We start from the raw sequence: 16601 nt of genomic DNA on the forward strand, positions 1-16601 counted from the left end.
TCAGGCCTTGGTGTGTTTCTAATATGAAACTTCATTATCTACCGGTTTTAAATATTTTTTTTGGTGTAGTGGAAGGTTTAGTTTGAATAAAATAGGTTGTTTTTAGATGCAATGCCTTTCTTATATAAAGAAAACTTTTTATTCAATTTGATGTTCTGCGGCTCTCATTCTGATGTTCCTTCGGAGTTCAAGTTCCTCACGGGATGGAAGTGGGACACTGTTGATATTCCTAGGGACATCATGCGGGGGGGACAGAATCAGAATTTCCTCCTCTTCTGTTCCTAGAAGACCTGGGCTCTTTGCATACTTTTCAATCTCCTCCAATAAATTTGCCCTCCACTCATTACACTTTTCCTCGTATTTTGTTTCCAACTGATAGGTCTTTCTCAGTTTTGAGAACGTAGTTTTGGTTCCAACCGAAGCCCTTCCGGTGTTATGGTTGTGGTCCAAGACCGCAAGAATGGTCTTGAGAAGCATGTTCTCGTAAAAAAAATGGACTCTCTTTGATGCGTACACAAGAATGACATTATGGAAGCTTTCCAAGTTTCCGGTGTGGACGAAGTGTTTGCAGTGTTTCAGTTGGTTCAAAAATCGCGTATTGTGAGTAACCTGTTGATTTAAAAATTTTAGTAACTGAAAATAATTATTTGCTAAATTCAACTTTTTTTAATGCTGCAAAGGCAGATTCATCAGTAATCCAATCAATTTTCGCTTCACTTTCATCCTCATATGTCCTGTGATCGCAGGTTTTTGTTTCTTTTCCTTCTTTCCACTGATGTTTTCCTCGAATGTGATAAAGCATGGAATTCCATTTTTCTAATAGGGTATCTGAATCTCCTCCACAAGTGCTGCTAACATGCCAAATGTGGTTTACTATGGCCTCTATCCATCCCTCAATTTGCTTGTGTTTTTTGGCCACCGCTATTAGTTTTTTCCTCAGCCCTTTGGCCAGATGCCAGACCTATTTAAAAAGTGGAATATTACTTATATATTGCAGCTAGTTTACTTACGTCAAAAGCATGCTCGACATCCTTGAAGTTTTCTCGCATCATTTTTGCTACTGAAGGATTCCGATCTGTGCAGAAGATTCGGACTTTACCAACTCCCAACTTTTCTACCAGTCTATTGAAAACGTAAGCACAAGATTTAGACTCCATTTCCCCTGGTAGAAATCCCTTTTGCCACAGCACGAAATCGATAATTTTGTTGTTGAAGTTGCTCATAATCGAGTAGAGGGCATATTTTGCGCTGTGTCCTGGGGAGTCGAAGCGTGCGTCTCCGGACACAACCAAGTCATCTTTACTTTGAAGATCTTTGAAAATTTCCTCTCTCATCCTAATCCACGAGTGTCGCAAGATCGGGGCCGTGAAGTTATTGATATGGCTGTAGAACGTTTGATGCGAGAAGAATGCGAGTCCAATAGCGTCTGTCATTTTGCGAATAGTTGTGTATCCAATTCCAGCGCAAAAAATAGCTGCAGCCAAGAGAATGTTGAAAATGGGGGTGTTTTTTTCTTTCGGAGTTGTGCTCCAAGAAAATTGATGGTCATGCTTAAAACACCTTGTGTGATATGTAATCACTGAGCCTACTCTTTTGCGCTCAACGGAATTTATGCTGGCACACACAGAACAATGTTGCATCAAAGTGTCTAGCTGACAAATGTCCACAATGACAAATTTAATTCCTATCATGTTGCTCTCCAGATCTTCTTCAGTGAATGATTCGTCTGCAGTGGATACAATTGAGGAATCAAGCTCAGGCTGCTCATAATCATGATCAAGTTCGTCAGCATCATCAAAAATGGTCGAAGGAGGAGAAGATGGAGGTGATTTGAAAATCTGTCCCCTGTCTGAAGAGTCCGCTGTCTCAGGCACATGGAGAGGAACATTTGATGTTGGTAAGGAGCTATGGGATGAAGATGTTCCTGCTGAAAACCAAGATGTTGATTTTGACCTTTGCTGGCTAGGTGCACAGCTCTTGGGTTTTTTTACTGGTATATCGGGCTTGTGGATCCCTTCAACTACTTTCACTGGAGACAAGATCTTTGGCTCAAACGATTGTTTGCGCTTGGACGTTGTTGGCGCTGGACGAAATGAAATTTGTTCGGAAGACGATGAGTCTAATAAGATCAATGCAGCAGGTGACGATGGTGATTCAAGTAATAGCTGGTTAGAAGATGAAGTACTTGCAGTAGGCGTTGTTTTTCCTATTTAGATTGATATTTATATAGCTTTAGAGGTCAAGGTAACAAAATTAATTTGAAACATTTTGGTAAGTCATTATTATATTATGCAATGGGTCGTTTGAAACAAAATATTATAAACATATAAATAAATCTTAATTAACGTTAAAAGGTTGTATGTATATAAATATGTTTGTTCCGTATGTTAAGTTAAAATATTTTTAAACCATTCAGTGCAAAAACCTTATTTATTATATCATAGGAAACCCAAAAAAATTCCCTTCTAATCCATCTTGATTGAAATCATTCCCAAATACAAAAACGTGATGAAGTGTTTTATTTATTACCTATCATATTTTGGGTAGGTAATGCAGCTGAGTTGAGTTTGGGTTGTTTTGTCTCATCATCATCTTTCTCAAAATCGTCGTTCACAAAGTGATCAGAACATACATGTTTGTCAATGATACGGTTGAACTTCCTCCCAACATTTTTTTCCCAATTCTGAGTGCTAATTAATGTACATATTATATAAATTAAAATGTATAATAAGCTAATGATCCATACTAATTGTATGCACATGCTGTTAATATACATAAAATACTCACAGCGTTTGGTCAGAGTATGGAATTTTGTAGAAAAATCGCTTTTTTCCACCTTTCCCAGAATAAGCTGAACATACGCAACAACGGCTTCTTCCCATTTTGTATGTATTTCAAAAATCAAACGACACGTCACAATTTTGTTAATTATAGAAAAAGAATGACAGTGGTGTACATCTGGTTCATTTGGTCATCTAGTTCTCCAGCAAATATGATACCCCCACCACTTGCGTTGCAATAATGAAGGTTTTTAGTATTGAACCCCCTGCAAGCGAGCTCACAATATGTGTATGTGGAAGAAAAACTAGCAAAATATCAGGCTGAAGACATCGCCTATTGGCAATCCGTTTGATTATTGATATCAATTGTGTAAGTATATATAATAAATTTCCATCATATTTATAACTTTAGTTCATATTGGATAGAAATGCCAAATTTTTCCTGCACCTACATTATCAGAAATAATAAAATGTGTATGTCTAAAGACAGACTTAGAAAATTTGAATTATTCAGAAAATCGAATTAGCTATAGCAATTATTTTTTAATTTCCATGGTCACTCAGGAATGCAGAAACTCAATGCTGCGAGGTTGCGATGCTCGGGATCTGGAGCCGATTATGACTCAAGAGCGAAAATTAGAAAAAGAGCACGAAGAAAATCGTAAAAAGGCTCTAATTGAAAGAGGAAGTCAGGAAGTTCAATTCTGGTGCTCTTGTGAACTGTGCACCAATTCAGGATATCCGTTGGAAAATGTGTGCTGCATGGATATGGATGATGGTTATGGAAGTTGGAAACCGAGCATTCGAACCAGATGTATAACCAAGTCAAAAGGATTCAAGTGTACTGTATTGAACATGCATGTCCTTAGAATGATGAGGCACAATCTCCTAATGTACACTAAAGACAAAGGCCAAAGGGAACGCCTAAAGTCTAATTCAAACTCATGTAACAGATTCATTGCGTATAAAAATTTTGTGAGTTGGATTTCATCTGGAAAGAAATTAGGAAGGTCAAACAGAATCATTATTCCTGCATGTGTTGTTAATAAAATCAGGGAAAAGTGGCCTGAAAATTCAGGGATTTACACAGGATTCCGACCCTCAGTTGATATACAAGATTAGCTATTATTTAATTTCATTGTAAAGAGTTCAAATAAAAAAACATAAAGCAATGTATTTCATGTAAATTTTATTGTTATATATAACTAGACCCTGAATTTATAATAGGAGCTATAAACAAGTTTTGAATATACTTGAACTATGTCCTGTTCTGACATAAAAACCAATTTCTTTATATCCTGTAGCCGACCCTGCCCTTCCAATCCTTTCTTACTGGCAAGAACTCGACTCTTGTCGCTTGTCGAGCAAAGAGCAAGCTGGATATAAAATGGCCTAAAATTGAAAATAAATCAAATAAATGGTTACAACCACTGTCAACCCTGACTCACCTGACAGGCAGGCATCAGTCTATGCCAATCCTGTTGCCTCAACTGCTCATTGACTAAATTTGGTCCAGACGCAACTCTTTTGGCTAGTCGAACAGTCAGTCAGCTGCATCAAAAATGGCCTAAAATTGAAAATAAATCAAATAAATGGTTACAACCACTGTCAACCCTGACTCACCTGACAGGCAGGCATCAGTCTATGCCAATCCTGTTGCCTCAACTGCTCATTGACTAAATTTGGTCCAGACGCAACTCTTTTGGCTAGTCGAACAGTCAGTCAGCTGCATCAAAAATGGCCTAAAATTGAAAATAAATCAAATAAATGGTTACAACCACTGTCAACCCTGACTCACCTGACAGGCAGGCATCAGTCTATGCCAATCCTGTTGCCTCAACTGCTCATTGACTAAATTTGGTCCAGACGCAACTCTTTTGGCTAGTCGAACAGTCAGTCAGCTGCATCAAAAATGGCCTAAAATTGAAAATAAATCAAATAAATGGTTACAACCACTGTCAACCCTGACTCACCTGACAGGCAGGCATCAGTCTATGCCAATCCTGTTGCCTCAACTGCTCATTGACTAAATTTGGTCCAGACGCAACTCTTTTGGCTAGTCGAACAACAGTCAGTCAGATCAAAAATGGCCTAAAATTGAAAATAAATCAAATAAATGGTTACAACCACTGTCAACCCTGACTCACCTGACAGGCAGGCATCAGTTTATGCCAATCCTGTTGCCTCAACTGCTCATTGACTAAATTTGGTCCAGACGCAACTCTTTTGGCTAGTCGAACAACAGTCAGTCAGATCAAAAATGGCCTAAAATTGAAAATAAATCAAATAAATGGTTACAACCACTGTCAACCCTGACTCACCTGACAGGCAGGCATCAGTCTATGCCAATCCTGTTGCCTCAACTGCTCATTGACTAAATTTGGTCCAGACGCAACTCTTTTGGCTAGTCGAACAGTCAGTCAGCTGCATCAAAAATGGCCTAAAATTGAAAAAAAATCAAATAAATGGTTACAACCACTGTCAACCCTGACTCACCTGACAGGCAGGCATCAGTCTATGCCAATCCTGTTGCCTCAACTGCTCATTGACTAAATTTGGTCCAGACGCAACTCTTTTGGCTAGTCGAACAACAGTCAGTCAGATCAAAAATGGCCTAAAATTGAAAATAAATCAAATAAATGGTTACAACCACTGTCAACCCTGACTCACCTGACAGGCAGGCATCAGTCTATGCCAATCCTGTTGCCTCAACTGCTCATTGACTAAATTTGGTCCAGACGCAACTCTTTTGGCTAGTCGAACAGTCAGTCAGCTGCATCAAAAATGGCCTAAAATTGAAAATAAATCAAATAAATGGTTACAACCACTGTCAACCCTGACTCACCTGACAGGCAGGCATCAGTCTATGCCAATCCTGTTGCCTCAACTGCTCATTGACTAAATTTGGTCCAGACGCAACTCTTTTGGCTAGTCGAACAGTCAGTCAGCTGCATCAAAAATGGCCTAAAATTGAAAATAAATCAAATAAATGGTTACAACCACTGTCAACCCTGACTCACCTGACAGGCAGGCATCAGTCTATGCCAATCCTGTTGCCTCAACTGCTCATTGACTAAATTTGGTCCAGACGCAACTCTTTTGGCTAGTCGAACAACAGTCAGCTGCATCAAAAATGGCCTAAAATTGAAAATAAATCAAATAAATGGTTACAACCACTGTCAACCCTGACTCACCTGACAGGCAGGCATCAGTCTATGCCAATCCTGTTGCCTCAACTGCTCATTGACTAAATTTGGTCCAGACGCAACTCTTGTGGCTAGTCGAACAACAGTCAGCCAGATCAAAAATGGCCTAAAATTGAAAATAAATCAAATAAATGGTTACAACCACTGTCACCCCTGACTCACCTGACAGGCACGCACCATTCCATGCAAATCCTGGTGCAACAACCGCCCATGGACTCAATTCTCTTCTGGCAGAACACTTGTCGCTGGTCGAACAAAGAGCTCGTCCAGCGTCATTTACCATTTCTGGGCTGCTCTTGGACACGTGCAGCTTCACACCAGGCTGTCCACGCATTGCTGATTCTGAAATTACTCGGACAATAAACGATTTTCTCCAAAACTTGTTTTGGCGTCACACACCTGCCAGCAAGAAAACACGCTCCAGATTCGAGTCTGACATTTATTTCAGCTAGAAAGGCACCGCTTGACCTCAAAATGTTCTTCACACGTTGTTTGTTGAGTTTCTTGATGTCCAAATTCTTTCTGCGTCGAAAAATCTTTACGGTATTGACGTTGTTTACTTTTTCCACTTTTTCATACTCACGAAACGACTTATAGTGAAACATGTGGTACCGATTATTTGGCTTTTAGGTGTCTGATGCGACCCAATTTACGTGTTTTTATATTTTTAATGAGAATATCGGTGCACAGAATGTCTTTTTGAACTAGAAGAAAACTCTTAGAACTGTTAAAACGCTGTTGTTGACGTGAATGTGCTACCGTGTAACCACGGGGAGCGCGCAGTCGTTCGGCGGCCATGTTGCGAGAACGTTAACACCTCTTTTAACACTCGCTGCGGCGCCAATTTCAAAAAGGTACATATTTTATTTTGCTTTTTTGAACATTTTTTCGATGCATGATGCATTTTTAAGATATGTCATTCGATTCTACTTGTCCTAATCTATATTATTGTGAAGAGAAATGGTACAAATTTGCCAATTGGTTTAAGAGATCCCTAAGATGTTGAACTAATTAGCTAAATATATTTAAATATTTTCAAAAAGTCGCAGAACGTGAACACACATAACTTGATTATACAAAGAAGCTATTTTAATTAATTTGATGCCTAATTATTACTTAACATTTATTTTTCAGGACCCTTTTTGCAAATTAATATTTTCTACAAATCGTAGAAACAAAATCAATATCTAACTCAGCGCACAAATTTTACTAAATAACGTGCCCTAATTAAATATTCAGCTTCCGTGTTGCGGAGTGAAGCGCAAGTTCGCACGCAAAACGGTGCCTCGGCGAATGACAACTTAAGTATTACTGGGACTGAAATCGACACTGCCGTCTATTTGTTACCGCGATCAACGTGCGAATTTTGAATGAAAAGCGGCGTCCAAAGGCCCAAAACGACCCGCAAACGCCACGTAGGTCGCTCCTCGCCGAGGACAGTCACCCTGCGGTGAGTCAGGTCGACCCTGAGCGAGAGAGTGCTCACCTGTATCAGCTGTGACGGAGAAGGTGAGAAGCAGCAGCAGGGCGGCCCACAGCGCGGACAAGAGGGTGCTCGGCGGCAGACATTGCACCATGGCGACGGGGGTCGGGGGTCGCAGGGCCCTACCAGCCCCTGAAGCGCATTTCAGGTCGGCTCTTCGCCCCTGGGTCTGATCGATCCCGTCCTCAGCGGCCGCGACGCATCCCTCGCGGGACAGGGTCCGCTCGAGAAGACGGCAACCTGCACTCACCCCTGCACGAGCATCGCACACCCCAAACACAAACACAGACCGTCCGTACGAGAGAGTTCGTGTCGTCCACCGTCTCGGTTCTTTCGACGAATACGGACGGACTGCTGGCTGCTGCTTGCTGCGAGCACCACGGTGGCGCTGTCACTCTTACCAACCTGACAACACCAAAATATTGCAGGGGGGGTGGTGATTAGCTGTGCTTTCATTGTTTTTGGCAATTTAAATCGTTCTATGTTTGATCTATTTGGCACCAATTAGATTTCCTAAATGTTTGGATGATTTATGCTTGTGAAATAATGAACGGATGATTGAGTAGCAGAGATTGAATGGTCCTATATTCTCTACAGAGGTTGGCAATGGATCTTAGACTTGATGGTTGATTTGTTGTCGTGTAGAGGCAGCACGTGTTCGGAGCTTGGAGTGAATGATCGAAGAGTTTCTGGTTGCTGGCTGGTGCGCTATGCGGTGTGCGCTGCTCCTTGTGCTCATGCCTCTCCAGCTTGTGAATTTGTCAGCATCCATACTAATCATCTGTTGCCCAACGTAATTAGTGTCAGATGTCATAGTTGGTTGAATCTATTGAGGAAAAAACTAAAAATTTAAAGAAGCCGCTGTAGTATCTTTTTTATTAGGAAAATAATTATTGTATTCAGCTCAGGAGAAAAACGAAAAAATATATTGGAAAATATTAAGCAGGCCGCGGGTATTTTTAAGATATTGCATGTTTCATAAAAAATTAAACATTTATGAATTAAAAACTAACAAATACATGGTTCCCAAAAAAAACTTATTTTCCCTTTTCAACTCTGTTTATTCGTCAAAAAGGCCAGTGCACGTGCACATAAGATCTTAGGATCCAAAAATCTTGTAACCACGCGGCTTAAATGCAATTTTTGTGGCGGCATATATTTAACAAGGATATATCTTGACCTAAAGTTGGATCCTTATCTCTCTTATCCTTGATCTAACTTTTACTGTAATAATGGGAATATTCAAGATGTTCTTTAAAATTCTCGCGATGACTACGGTCTGTTTTATCGGTTTTCCGCTAGCGTTGTAGCCTTTTTTCATCTGTAATTATTGACCTGTACATTGTATATGTATTTTTGACTTAGATGAAAATAAACAAGTATAATAATAATAAAACTATCATGGAAGAATAATAAGCCATGCTTAATTAATAATTACCCTATACCTGATTTTGAAACAAAATCAAGTAAAATGTGATTGTGAAAAATATAAAATGTCTCAAATTAATCTCATTTAAAATAGTTTATTGAAGGGGTCATCAATTTTGATACAAATTGAGTCATTCATTGATTTTTATGATAATAAAGTATTGAAACGCGTGTTATTTCTGAAAAAATTTTCTTTCATCAATATTTATTCTAGTCACGAAAAAAGCAGGGTTAGATATTTTTATTTAACTATCTATTTTGTTAGCTAAATAGACACGACATTGCGTGATGCATGCTAAATCTTTGCTTGGGTTAAATACATTAATAAAAGAGCAGTTATGTTTTGGAAAATTTATAAAATTTAAAAATGGGTTATTAAAAAATGTGCAGCTGCCAAAGCTATGAAATTTTTGTGATGAAAAATGTCCTTGTCGTTATGATAGTATACAACGGTTTGTGATATTTTAAAATAATATTTGTGATGCCCCACCTAGCTGCGTTGAACTAGGTCCTAAATGTTCACTCAATTTAATAATGCAGAAACTGCACAATCCACCTGAGGAGGGTCACTTATTTATTTTCTGATCCTATATTATCAATTATATTTATCATTAAAAAGTCACTATACAACACGATCAACGAAGGGGCCCTAGCATATAAATTTAATTGATCTAATTATTTGCTACCACTAGAAACCATGATAACAGTTTTACCTCATTTGTTTAATTGGCTACTTGAGCTTTCAGATTGCGAACCTACAACACAGAACGCACTTTATAATGATATTATATATTTTGAATGACACACGATGCACACTTTGGAGACAAAAGGCTTCCAATTAGTGCAACGCATCATTTTAGAAATTGTGCGTGCTGAAAATAGATCTCATTTCGTGAGCATGTGCTAAGATATCTCTATACATAGCTGGCGGACGTGCACATTGAAATGTAGGGAATGATGTGAATGCTAATTGGATGCGAATTCTTTAGGCAGTACAGTGTACGTTAAAAATGTTATTATTTCTTGTTGAGAGGTCTTATATGAGCTCTACGTTGTGACCTGAATTCAACTCTTTTTAAACAACGATAAAAAAAATATTGTAATTTTATGCATAGTAGGAAAAAGGGAGCTGATAAAATTTTTAACTAAAATCAATTAGGATAGAGGTAATTTTTTTATTAAAATATCCATTAAGTTAAAAAAGAAATAAATTGACTTTTAAAGTTTAGGCATGGATGAAATTATATGACCCCTCATTCAATCTAGCCTGTAATGCCTGTACGGTTCCAAGGCAGAGGCGCATTTTCAAGCAGCTCATATTGATACAATGCGCAAAATTGTTAGATATATATTTTATTTTTTTATCATAGCGCACTTTAAGTATATACAGTTAATCGGCAATGCGGAGATCTAAAGTGGAAATAGAATTAAGTTTGAACGTATTTATCAAGATGCTCTTCCACTTTTACTTAAAAGCACGACTTCCCTTTCAAGGCAGATATGATACAGAACATGCTTGTGAGAAATCCCCTCTCGCAATTAAATGCAACGATCAAGCAATTTCCCTCATTTGCACCTTTCCTGCGCGTCCATTTTTTACACACATACAAACCGCGACTCTTATTTTCACTGCACTGCATTCTCTATTGTGCGCATTTCACCGACTTAATTTTACTTTTCGTACTTTCGCTGCCAGCGATGGCGAGATGCGCCGGCGTTGATTGCTCCCTGGCTAACCGCCAACAACAACATATCGCAAAAAAAAAAAATCACGATGATTGATACACATACACAAAGAAAACGATGCTAATAATGCAAATCGAAGAGGCAGCAGAGCACGCGAGCGTTCGACAGTGAAAGTAGCTCTATTATTAGTTGGTATTGTACACGCTTAAGTCAGCTCTGGCGGCGAATTAGCCGCGTCAAGAAAGGTTGGCTTGTCCAGCAGGCGCCGAGGGAATACAGATGTAGGTTAGTGGTTCAGTCAGCAGTGTCTCCCTGAACGCGGTTGGGCTCGCTGAGAGCGCGCTCTTGCTTTCCGTTTATTTACCTGACGGCCTTCGCGGCGGCTACACCTCAAGCACACCTGCCGCCAGCCGGAGTGACACCTCCTTCGTCCGGCATGTCCAGTCGGTCGATGCTCCTCGCGCTTGCCGCCGTCTTACTACAGACACCGGCGCTCACACTGGCCTTTCAAGGTGACATATCATTCTTACTTTAGCTAGACGATTATCCAATTTATTCATTATTATTGTTTATGTTGTTTATAAATAACATTAACAATACTTCTAAATGGAGAAGAAGTGAAGATTATCTTGTAATGAGAGCAAAGCAGTTAGTTAATATATTTTTCTTTCGAAAGTTTAGTATAAAATATATTAAATAATGCAGTCAAATTTTTACAATTGAAAAATGTTAACTTTAAAATAGCATTGAAAAAATATTGATATGTCGTGTATCAGGAAAGTTTATTGAAAAATTTTACTATAAGAAAACTTCATATAATGCAGTTATTATAAAATAAAGTTATTAATTATAAACCATTATTAAACATTAATAATAAAGTTAATTATTTACTGTATTTACAATTGCTACTTCCATACTATGGAAGGCAAAATAAACAACGAATGCAAGGCTCATAAGAAAAAAAATTGTAAAAAATAATACCGCACGCTCGTGTTGTGAACAGTATATAGCTGCAAGACTTTTTTGAATTATATAAAAAGTTGAAAAGTTTTGCGCGTGAAAAAACTTAAAATGATATTTGACTCTAAACTCATTCCAAGCGCTATATGATAGTATTTCTTGTCATTAACACCATCAATTTGAAACCTAATCACAGAATTCCATGCATTATTTCTTTAAAATCAAAAGTTTAAATTTAGAATTCGCTTCAAGTTTATAATGACACGTGAATGAGCATCGAAAGTTAACTATAGCATGATTGATTTGTCAGATGTGATAACAATGTATTTGTCAAAATGCTTGGCAAGAAAAGAGCCTAGAGATAAAAGCGCCGACAGCGTTTTCTCCTTTGTGTCAAGAGAGCTAAATCTAATTACTCGGCTGAGGTCCAGAATCCAATCAATAGTGTCTGCCGTCGAGAGAAGCAAACTAAATTACTCCTTTTTCCCTTTGCACAAATGACATTTCTTTCATTCGCCGGGAGTCTGCTGAGACAAAAAAACGTGTGCACGAGCTCGAATTCCATGAAAAATCGGACTGATTCTTCTCGTCGCCTCGAGTCGCTTCTCTCTCTCGCTTTTTCAATGATTGGATTATGCTCGCTTTCCTATAATTTAGGTCTCTTTGCATCGACTGCTGGTGTAATGCATCAAATGATTTTATCTCTTCTGCCAGATGATCTGCTACAGCAATGCGGCACGACTACAGTTTTTTCCAACCACCGACAGGGAAGGTTGCGGCAATCAGGAGTTAGCAGGGTGGTCGGTGGCATCCCTAGTCCTGAAGGTTCATCACCTTGGATGGTATGTTAAAGTTCTTGCTTCATATACATATACAAATTTCAAATAAAAAAGTTTCCGTAGCGATTTGTTAATAAACATGATTGTAATATAATAAAAGTAAAAATAAAAACTGCTGCTAAAGGTTCATCGGAATAGGAAATATTTAAAAAAATCTTAAGTGCGATGAGCAATAATTTTTTACCACTTGTTTCGTTTAATTTTACTTCGAGTCACCACACTTGCTATAAAATATATTTTTAAATCAATTGAATTCTTTCAACAGTTTTCGAATAATACGATAATATCTACAACAAATAAGATTATCTGTAATCAAAATTGTCAAGTTGATTGAAGATTGTAACGCATTGATAGACTTTTTGAGTTCATTTATCACATCAAAAATATTCAGCATAATTTTATATAGAGGCATATTATATACTCCATGTTAGAAGGAGTTCTATGATTTGTGGCAGTTTCAAACCTTGTAACTAAATGCGATGCAGGTCTCACTCCAACTTTTACACCCGGGGATGGGTTACGTCGGCCACATTTGCGGCGGAGTTTTAATCCACCAAAGCTGGGTTGTCACGGCCGCACACTGCATCAAGAAGTAAGCTCTCGTAAAGTCCCAAATGTACTGAAACTCATCTACATGTTTGTGGCACACTTCAGCGAAAAGTACGCTCTGCCCATTTCGCATCTGTGGAGCGTCCAATTCGGTCCCGAGTTGAAGAGGTTCGCAATCAAGGAGATCGTTATCCACGAGATGTTCGCCGGCTACAACCACGACATTGGTGCGTAATATACACATGCATATAATTAATAGCCCGAGTGCCGTTGGACAGCGAAAAGATCGTGAGAGAGCAGTGCATTTCATATCGGGAGCATTGCTAAGGTTGAAAAATTCAAAGCCCAGCTATATAGTTATTATTCAGCTTCAATGAATTCAGATTTAATAGCAGAGTGTGCTGCGAGAACAAGCTTTTCTAAATCAGAGATGAAATTGAACGCTCCACAATTATCCGCAAACCGCATCTCGCGAGAGTGCACTCAATTAAAGTGCCGATCGGCAAAAAGTCGAGACAACTAGTGCGGCTGTTTGTTTTGCTCGGCGCATGGACCAATAATTGTTTTGCGTCCGCGAGGAAGAAAGAAAGCGAAAAGCCGTTTGTCAGTGCGCAGTCAATCTGCATTTGAGCGAGCGTACGTGAGTCGCGTGCAAATCTCCGTGAAGTGGTTCACCTTTGAATAACTCGCGGAATGCATAAAAAATGCTGAATGATGACTCACCTCTAAAAAGTCGTGCTTTTCGGCAATTAAATATCGAAACACTTTCTTCATTTCTTTCCGTCGCGTAGCTCTTCAGCAAAATCCTATTATACGCGCCATCAAACACTTTCTCTAAGCTATTTTGACTTATTCGCGCGGTCGCATGAGTCGAGGACCCACCTGGTTAACTAGAGAATCTCCTTTTTGTAGCGTGTTTTGAAATACATAAAATTTCTCAGCCAGTAATTTATTTATTTATAGAATAGCAATTAATGAGTCTAAACTGGTGATCTGTCTTCCAATCGCCCGCGTAAATGTATCAAATTCATTTCAGCATCATTTTTTAGTTATTATTTCACAAACTCTCTAAATGCAACTACTTTCGCGGTCACTTATTAAAACGTTGACCCAAATCCCAGCAAACTTCAAGAATGTTTTTGCGGTTGACAATATACCGTATAAATGAATTGCAAATTGATTCTCCTCTCATTCCATTGTGCTAGCGAAAGTGATCTACATTTTATTTGTACGAATTTATTACAAGAATTAGATGAAAGTTATTCATGCGAGTCTGTTCGTTGGCTGATTTCTAAATTATAAAGCAAATTAATTCAAATTTCATACTCAGGACAATACAAGTAATAAATAATTCAGTGACTCTTTTTCTGATTGAGATTTTTATTTCATGCGACATAATATATGCAAAAAATGACGTTTTGTAAAAAAAGTTTAAAGCTCAAATTATTTACAAAGTCAAAATATATATTTGTAAAACTTAAGGCTTTTACTTAACTGGACGGATTTGAAAAAAATTATCTCCGCAAAATTTCAGCTTTGGTGCAACTTTCCAACCCCGCTCCGTATGTGCCGGTGTGCTTGCCAAAGAGTGGCCAGGGTTTCCAGGGCATCCGCTGCGTGGCCAGTGGCTGGAGCACCACCTCCGCCGCGCCCACCAGCTTGACCAGACGGATGGGTACCCCTGGTCCCAGGGCTCACGTCCACCTGAGCGTGGTCTCAAGCAGCGTCTGCCGCAACCGCTACCTCTCAGCTTACAATATCACTCTGAATGCGGGTCATCTTTGCGCAGCGGGAAAGGGGCTGTTGACGTCGGGAACCTGCTTGGTAAGCGAGCTCATTCAAAGAAATACAGTATTTTCAGTTTTTCCCCCAAATCCTTTGTATTTTTAATGATACATTAATTGTGACAGTTTGCTAGGTTAAAAAAATGGTTTCCATCAATGCGAGAATCGTGGCCGAAAATTTCTTTGTTTGTTATTTTGTTGTTTATTATCTTGAATTGCGTGTTTTAACCAGCATTTTCCTGTTTAAAAAATGCGAAAAATAATTATTTTCACTAACCTTAGAGTAAAAACTAGAGGGGTGTACACATTTTTTTAATGAATTACACTCTGGCTGTCAGTGCTAGTACACGATTTCCTGGTTCTATAAATCACATCTTTCATATATTTTAGGACTTTCTGTTTTATTCATAGGGTTGCATGGACGTATTCAAAGTGTTTTCAACGCATTTTACCGGACTAGGACTCCATTTAGTAACTAAGAGTTTCTGAACAAGAAAAAAATAAGAGTCCAACTCTATATAATTATGTTTTGGAATAATAACCACTCATGCACTGATTTAAAATTGAACGAATTTCTGCTTTTTCAATGCGCTCAACAAACAGGAATTCAAATAACATATAGCTAAAAAAATTTATAATCTGTAAAAAAAGTTGGTCAAATGTTGAAGTATGTCCTATTGATAATGGGGATAATTTGATCCGATTAAAAATTGAATTTGAGAGGGGATTTCAGTAAAAATATTTTGAAATAATATTTTGTCAAATATCTGGTAAAATATTGCAACATTTCGGCAAAAAATTTTATTTTAGTTGATTCCTGGGAAAGTTAGTTTTTTGTGCAGCAAAATAGATTACTTTAAACATTGGTTTAAATTTCTCAAAATTCCAATATTTTTGCTGATTTCAGCATTAATTCATTGCACATATCAGAAAAATTAAAATTAAAACACGCATTCCTGGCCCCGATCTTTTAATATATGACAAACAATCGGAAATAATAATAATTATTGGAATTTTAGGGTGACTCTGGCGGACCCTTGCAATGCAACATGGCGGATGGCAGATGGTACCTGGCTGGGATCACCGCTTTTGGTTCAGGTTGCGGCCGTCCTGGCTACCCTGACGTGTACACACGACTCGCATACTATTTGCCATGGATCAAAGTACAAATCAAGAGGCACGAAAGCGCTGAGAAAAACGGAAATTATTTGTAGTTTATAAAAAAGTGTTTGTTTACAATAGTGATATGAAAATAATGACAAGCGTGATCGAACTCTGGATATAGCCCTATTGGCGCGTAGTGTGAAAATGAGTTTTCCAATCACTTAATTTTGCAATGCGTTAAAATTCCAGGGTCTATATTTCTATGTATTTTCTGCTCGATCAATCTCAATATTATTCGAGAATCCTTATATAGAGGACTCTAATTATTTCTAGTCAGCTGCTGAGGTTACGTAACGAAGCCTTTACAAATGTTTTGCGGTATAATAAAAACTGTATTTATTTAGTGAATAAATGTTAATTGAAAGTACACTAGTTACTTTAAAATTTTAATAATATTACGATAGGGATGTGAAACTTGGAATAAAGTGAATAGTTTACATGTTGGGAAACACATACGAAACATTAGTATATGAATCTCTCTTTGAGGATGCTTCACACTGATGTATTTCCTGTCGACAGTGACGTAGGGACCCAACGAATATTCTTGGTCCATATGCTATACAATGCGGGAGAGCCATCACGGCGTCCCAACATGGCAGATTTTCCGCTTTTAATTGTCAAAGCAACCTTGACGCTTGATGCCGACGGAAGCACAGTACGCTGGCATATTTTTCCGAGTTTTGGCTACCGACTGATGAAAGTGCAGAGTGTCGCTCCGTGGG

At 38.4% G+C, this 16601-nt stretch overlaps 3 protein-coding genes and 2 long non-coding RNA genes across 6 annotated transcripts in view; 1 reads left to right on the forward strand and 4 right to left on the reverse strand.

Moving 5' to 3' along the window:
* Window positions 1-7839, reverse strand: part of Kul (Kuzbanian-like) — a 65485-nt gene extending 57646 nt beyond the window's left edge. The window contains exon 1 of one of the 2 annotated variants that reach the window (XM_065477120.1): window positions 7473-7839. In XM_065477120.1, the coding sequence (XP_065333192.1) occupies window positions 7473-7563 (91 nt within the window). In that variant the 5' untranslated portion in view covers window positions 7564-7839. The remainder of the gene's footprint in view (window positions 1-7472) is intronic. The other variant, XM_065477121.1, reaches the window with a different exon arrangement.
* On the reverse strand, window positions 139-1691 carry LOC135937282 (uncharacterized). Its single transcript, XM_065480411.1, has 3 exons — window positions 1011-1691; window positions 662-961; window positions 139-609 (listed from the first exon to the last, which is right to left on the reverse strand). The coding sequence occupies exons 1-3, from the start codon at window positions 1689-1691 to the stop codon at window positions 139-141; spliced, it is 1452 nt and encodes a 483-aa protein (XP_065336483.1).
* Window positions 3953-4484, reverse strand: LOC135937283 (uncharacterized). Its single transcript, XR_010574490.1, has 3 exons — window positions 4404-4484; window positions 4229-4347; window positions 3953-4172 (listed from the first exon to the last, which is right to left on the reverse strand). It is a non-coding gene; the product is annotated as an uncharacterized LOC135937283 (long non-coding RNA).
* On the reverse strand, window positions 5900-6972 carry LOC135936671 (uncharacterized). The gene is made up of 3 exons (XR_010574352.1): window positions 6386-6972; window positions 6149-6328; window positions 5900-6092 (listed from the first exon to the last, which is right to left on the reverse strand). It is a non-coding gene; the product is annotated as an uncharacterized LOC135936671 (long non-coding RNA).
* Window positions 7840-10862: 3023 nt separating the features above from the next.
* LOC135937322 (chymotrypsin-like elastase family member 2A) lies at window positions 10863-16275 on the forward strand. Its single transcript, XM_065480473.1, has 6 exons — window positions 10863-11095; window positions 12258-12385; window positions 12868-12974; window positions 13037-13158; window positions 14466-14755; window positions 15735-16275. The coding sequence occupies exons 1-6, from the start codon at window positions 11020-11022 to the stop codon at window positions 15927-15929; spliced, it is 918 nt and encodes a 305-aa protein (XP_065336545.1). The 5' UTR covers window positions 10863-11019; the 3' UTR covers window positions 15930-16275.
* The last annotated feature ends 326 nt before the right edge of the window (window positions 16276-16601 follow it).

Source organism: Cloeon dipterum, chromosome 2 (assembly GCF_949628265.1).
Source record: "Cloeon dipterum chromosome 2, ieCloDipt1.1, whole genome shotgun sequence".
Taxonomy (NCBI): Eukaryota; Metazoa; Arthropoda; class Insecta; order Ephemeroptera; family Baetidae; genus Cloeon; species Cloeon dipterum.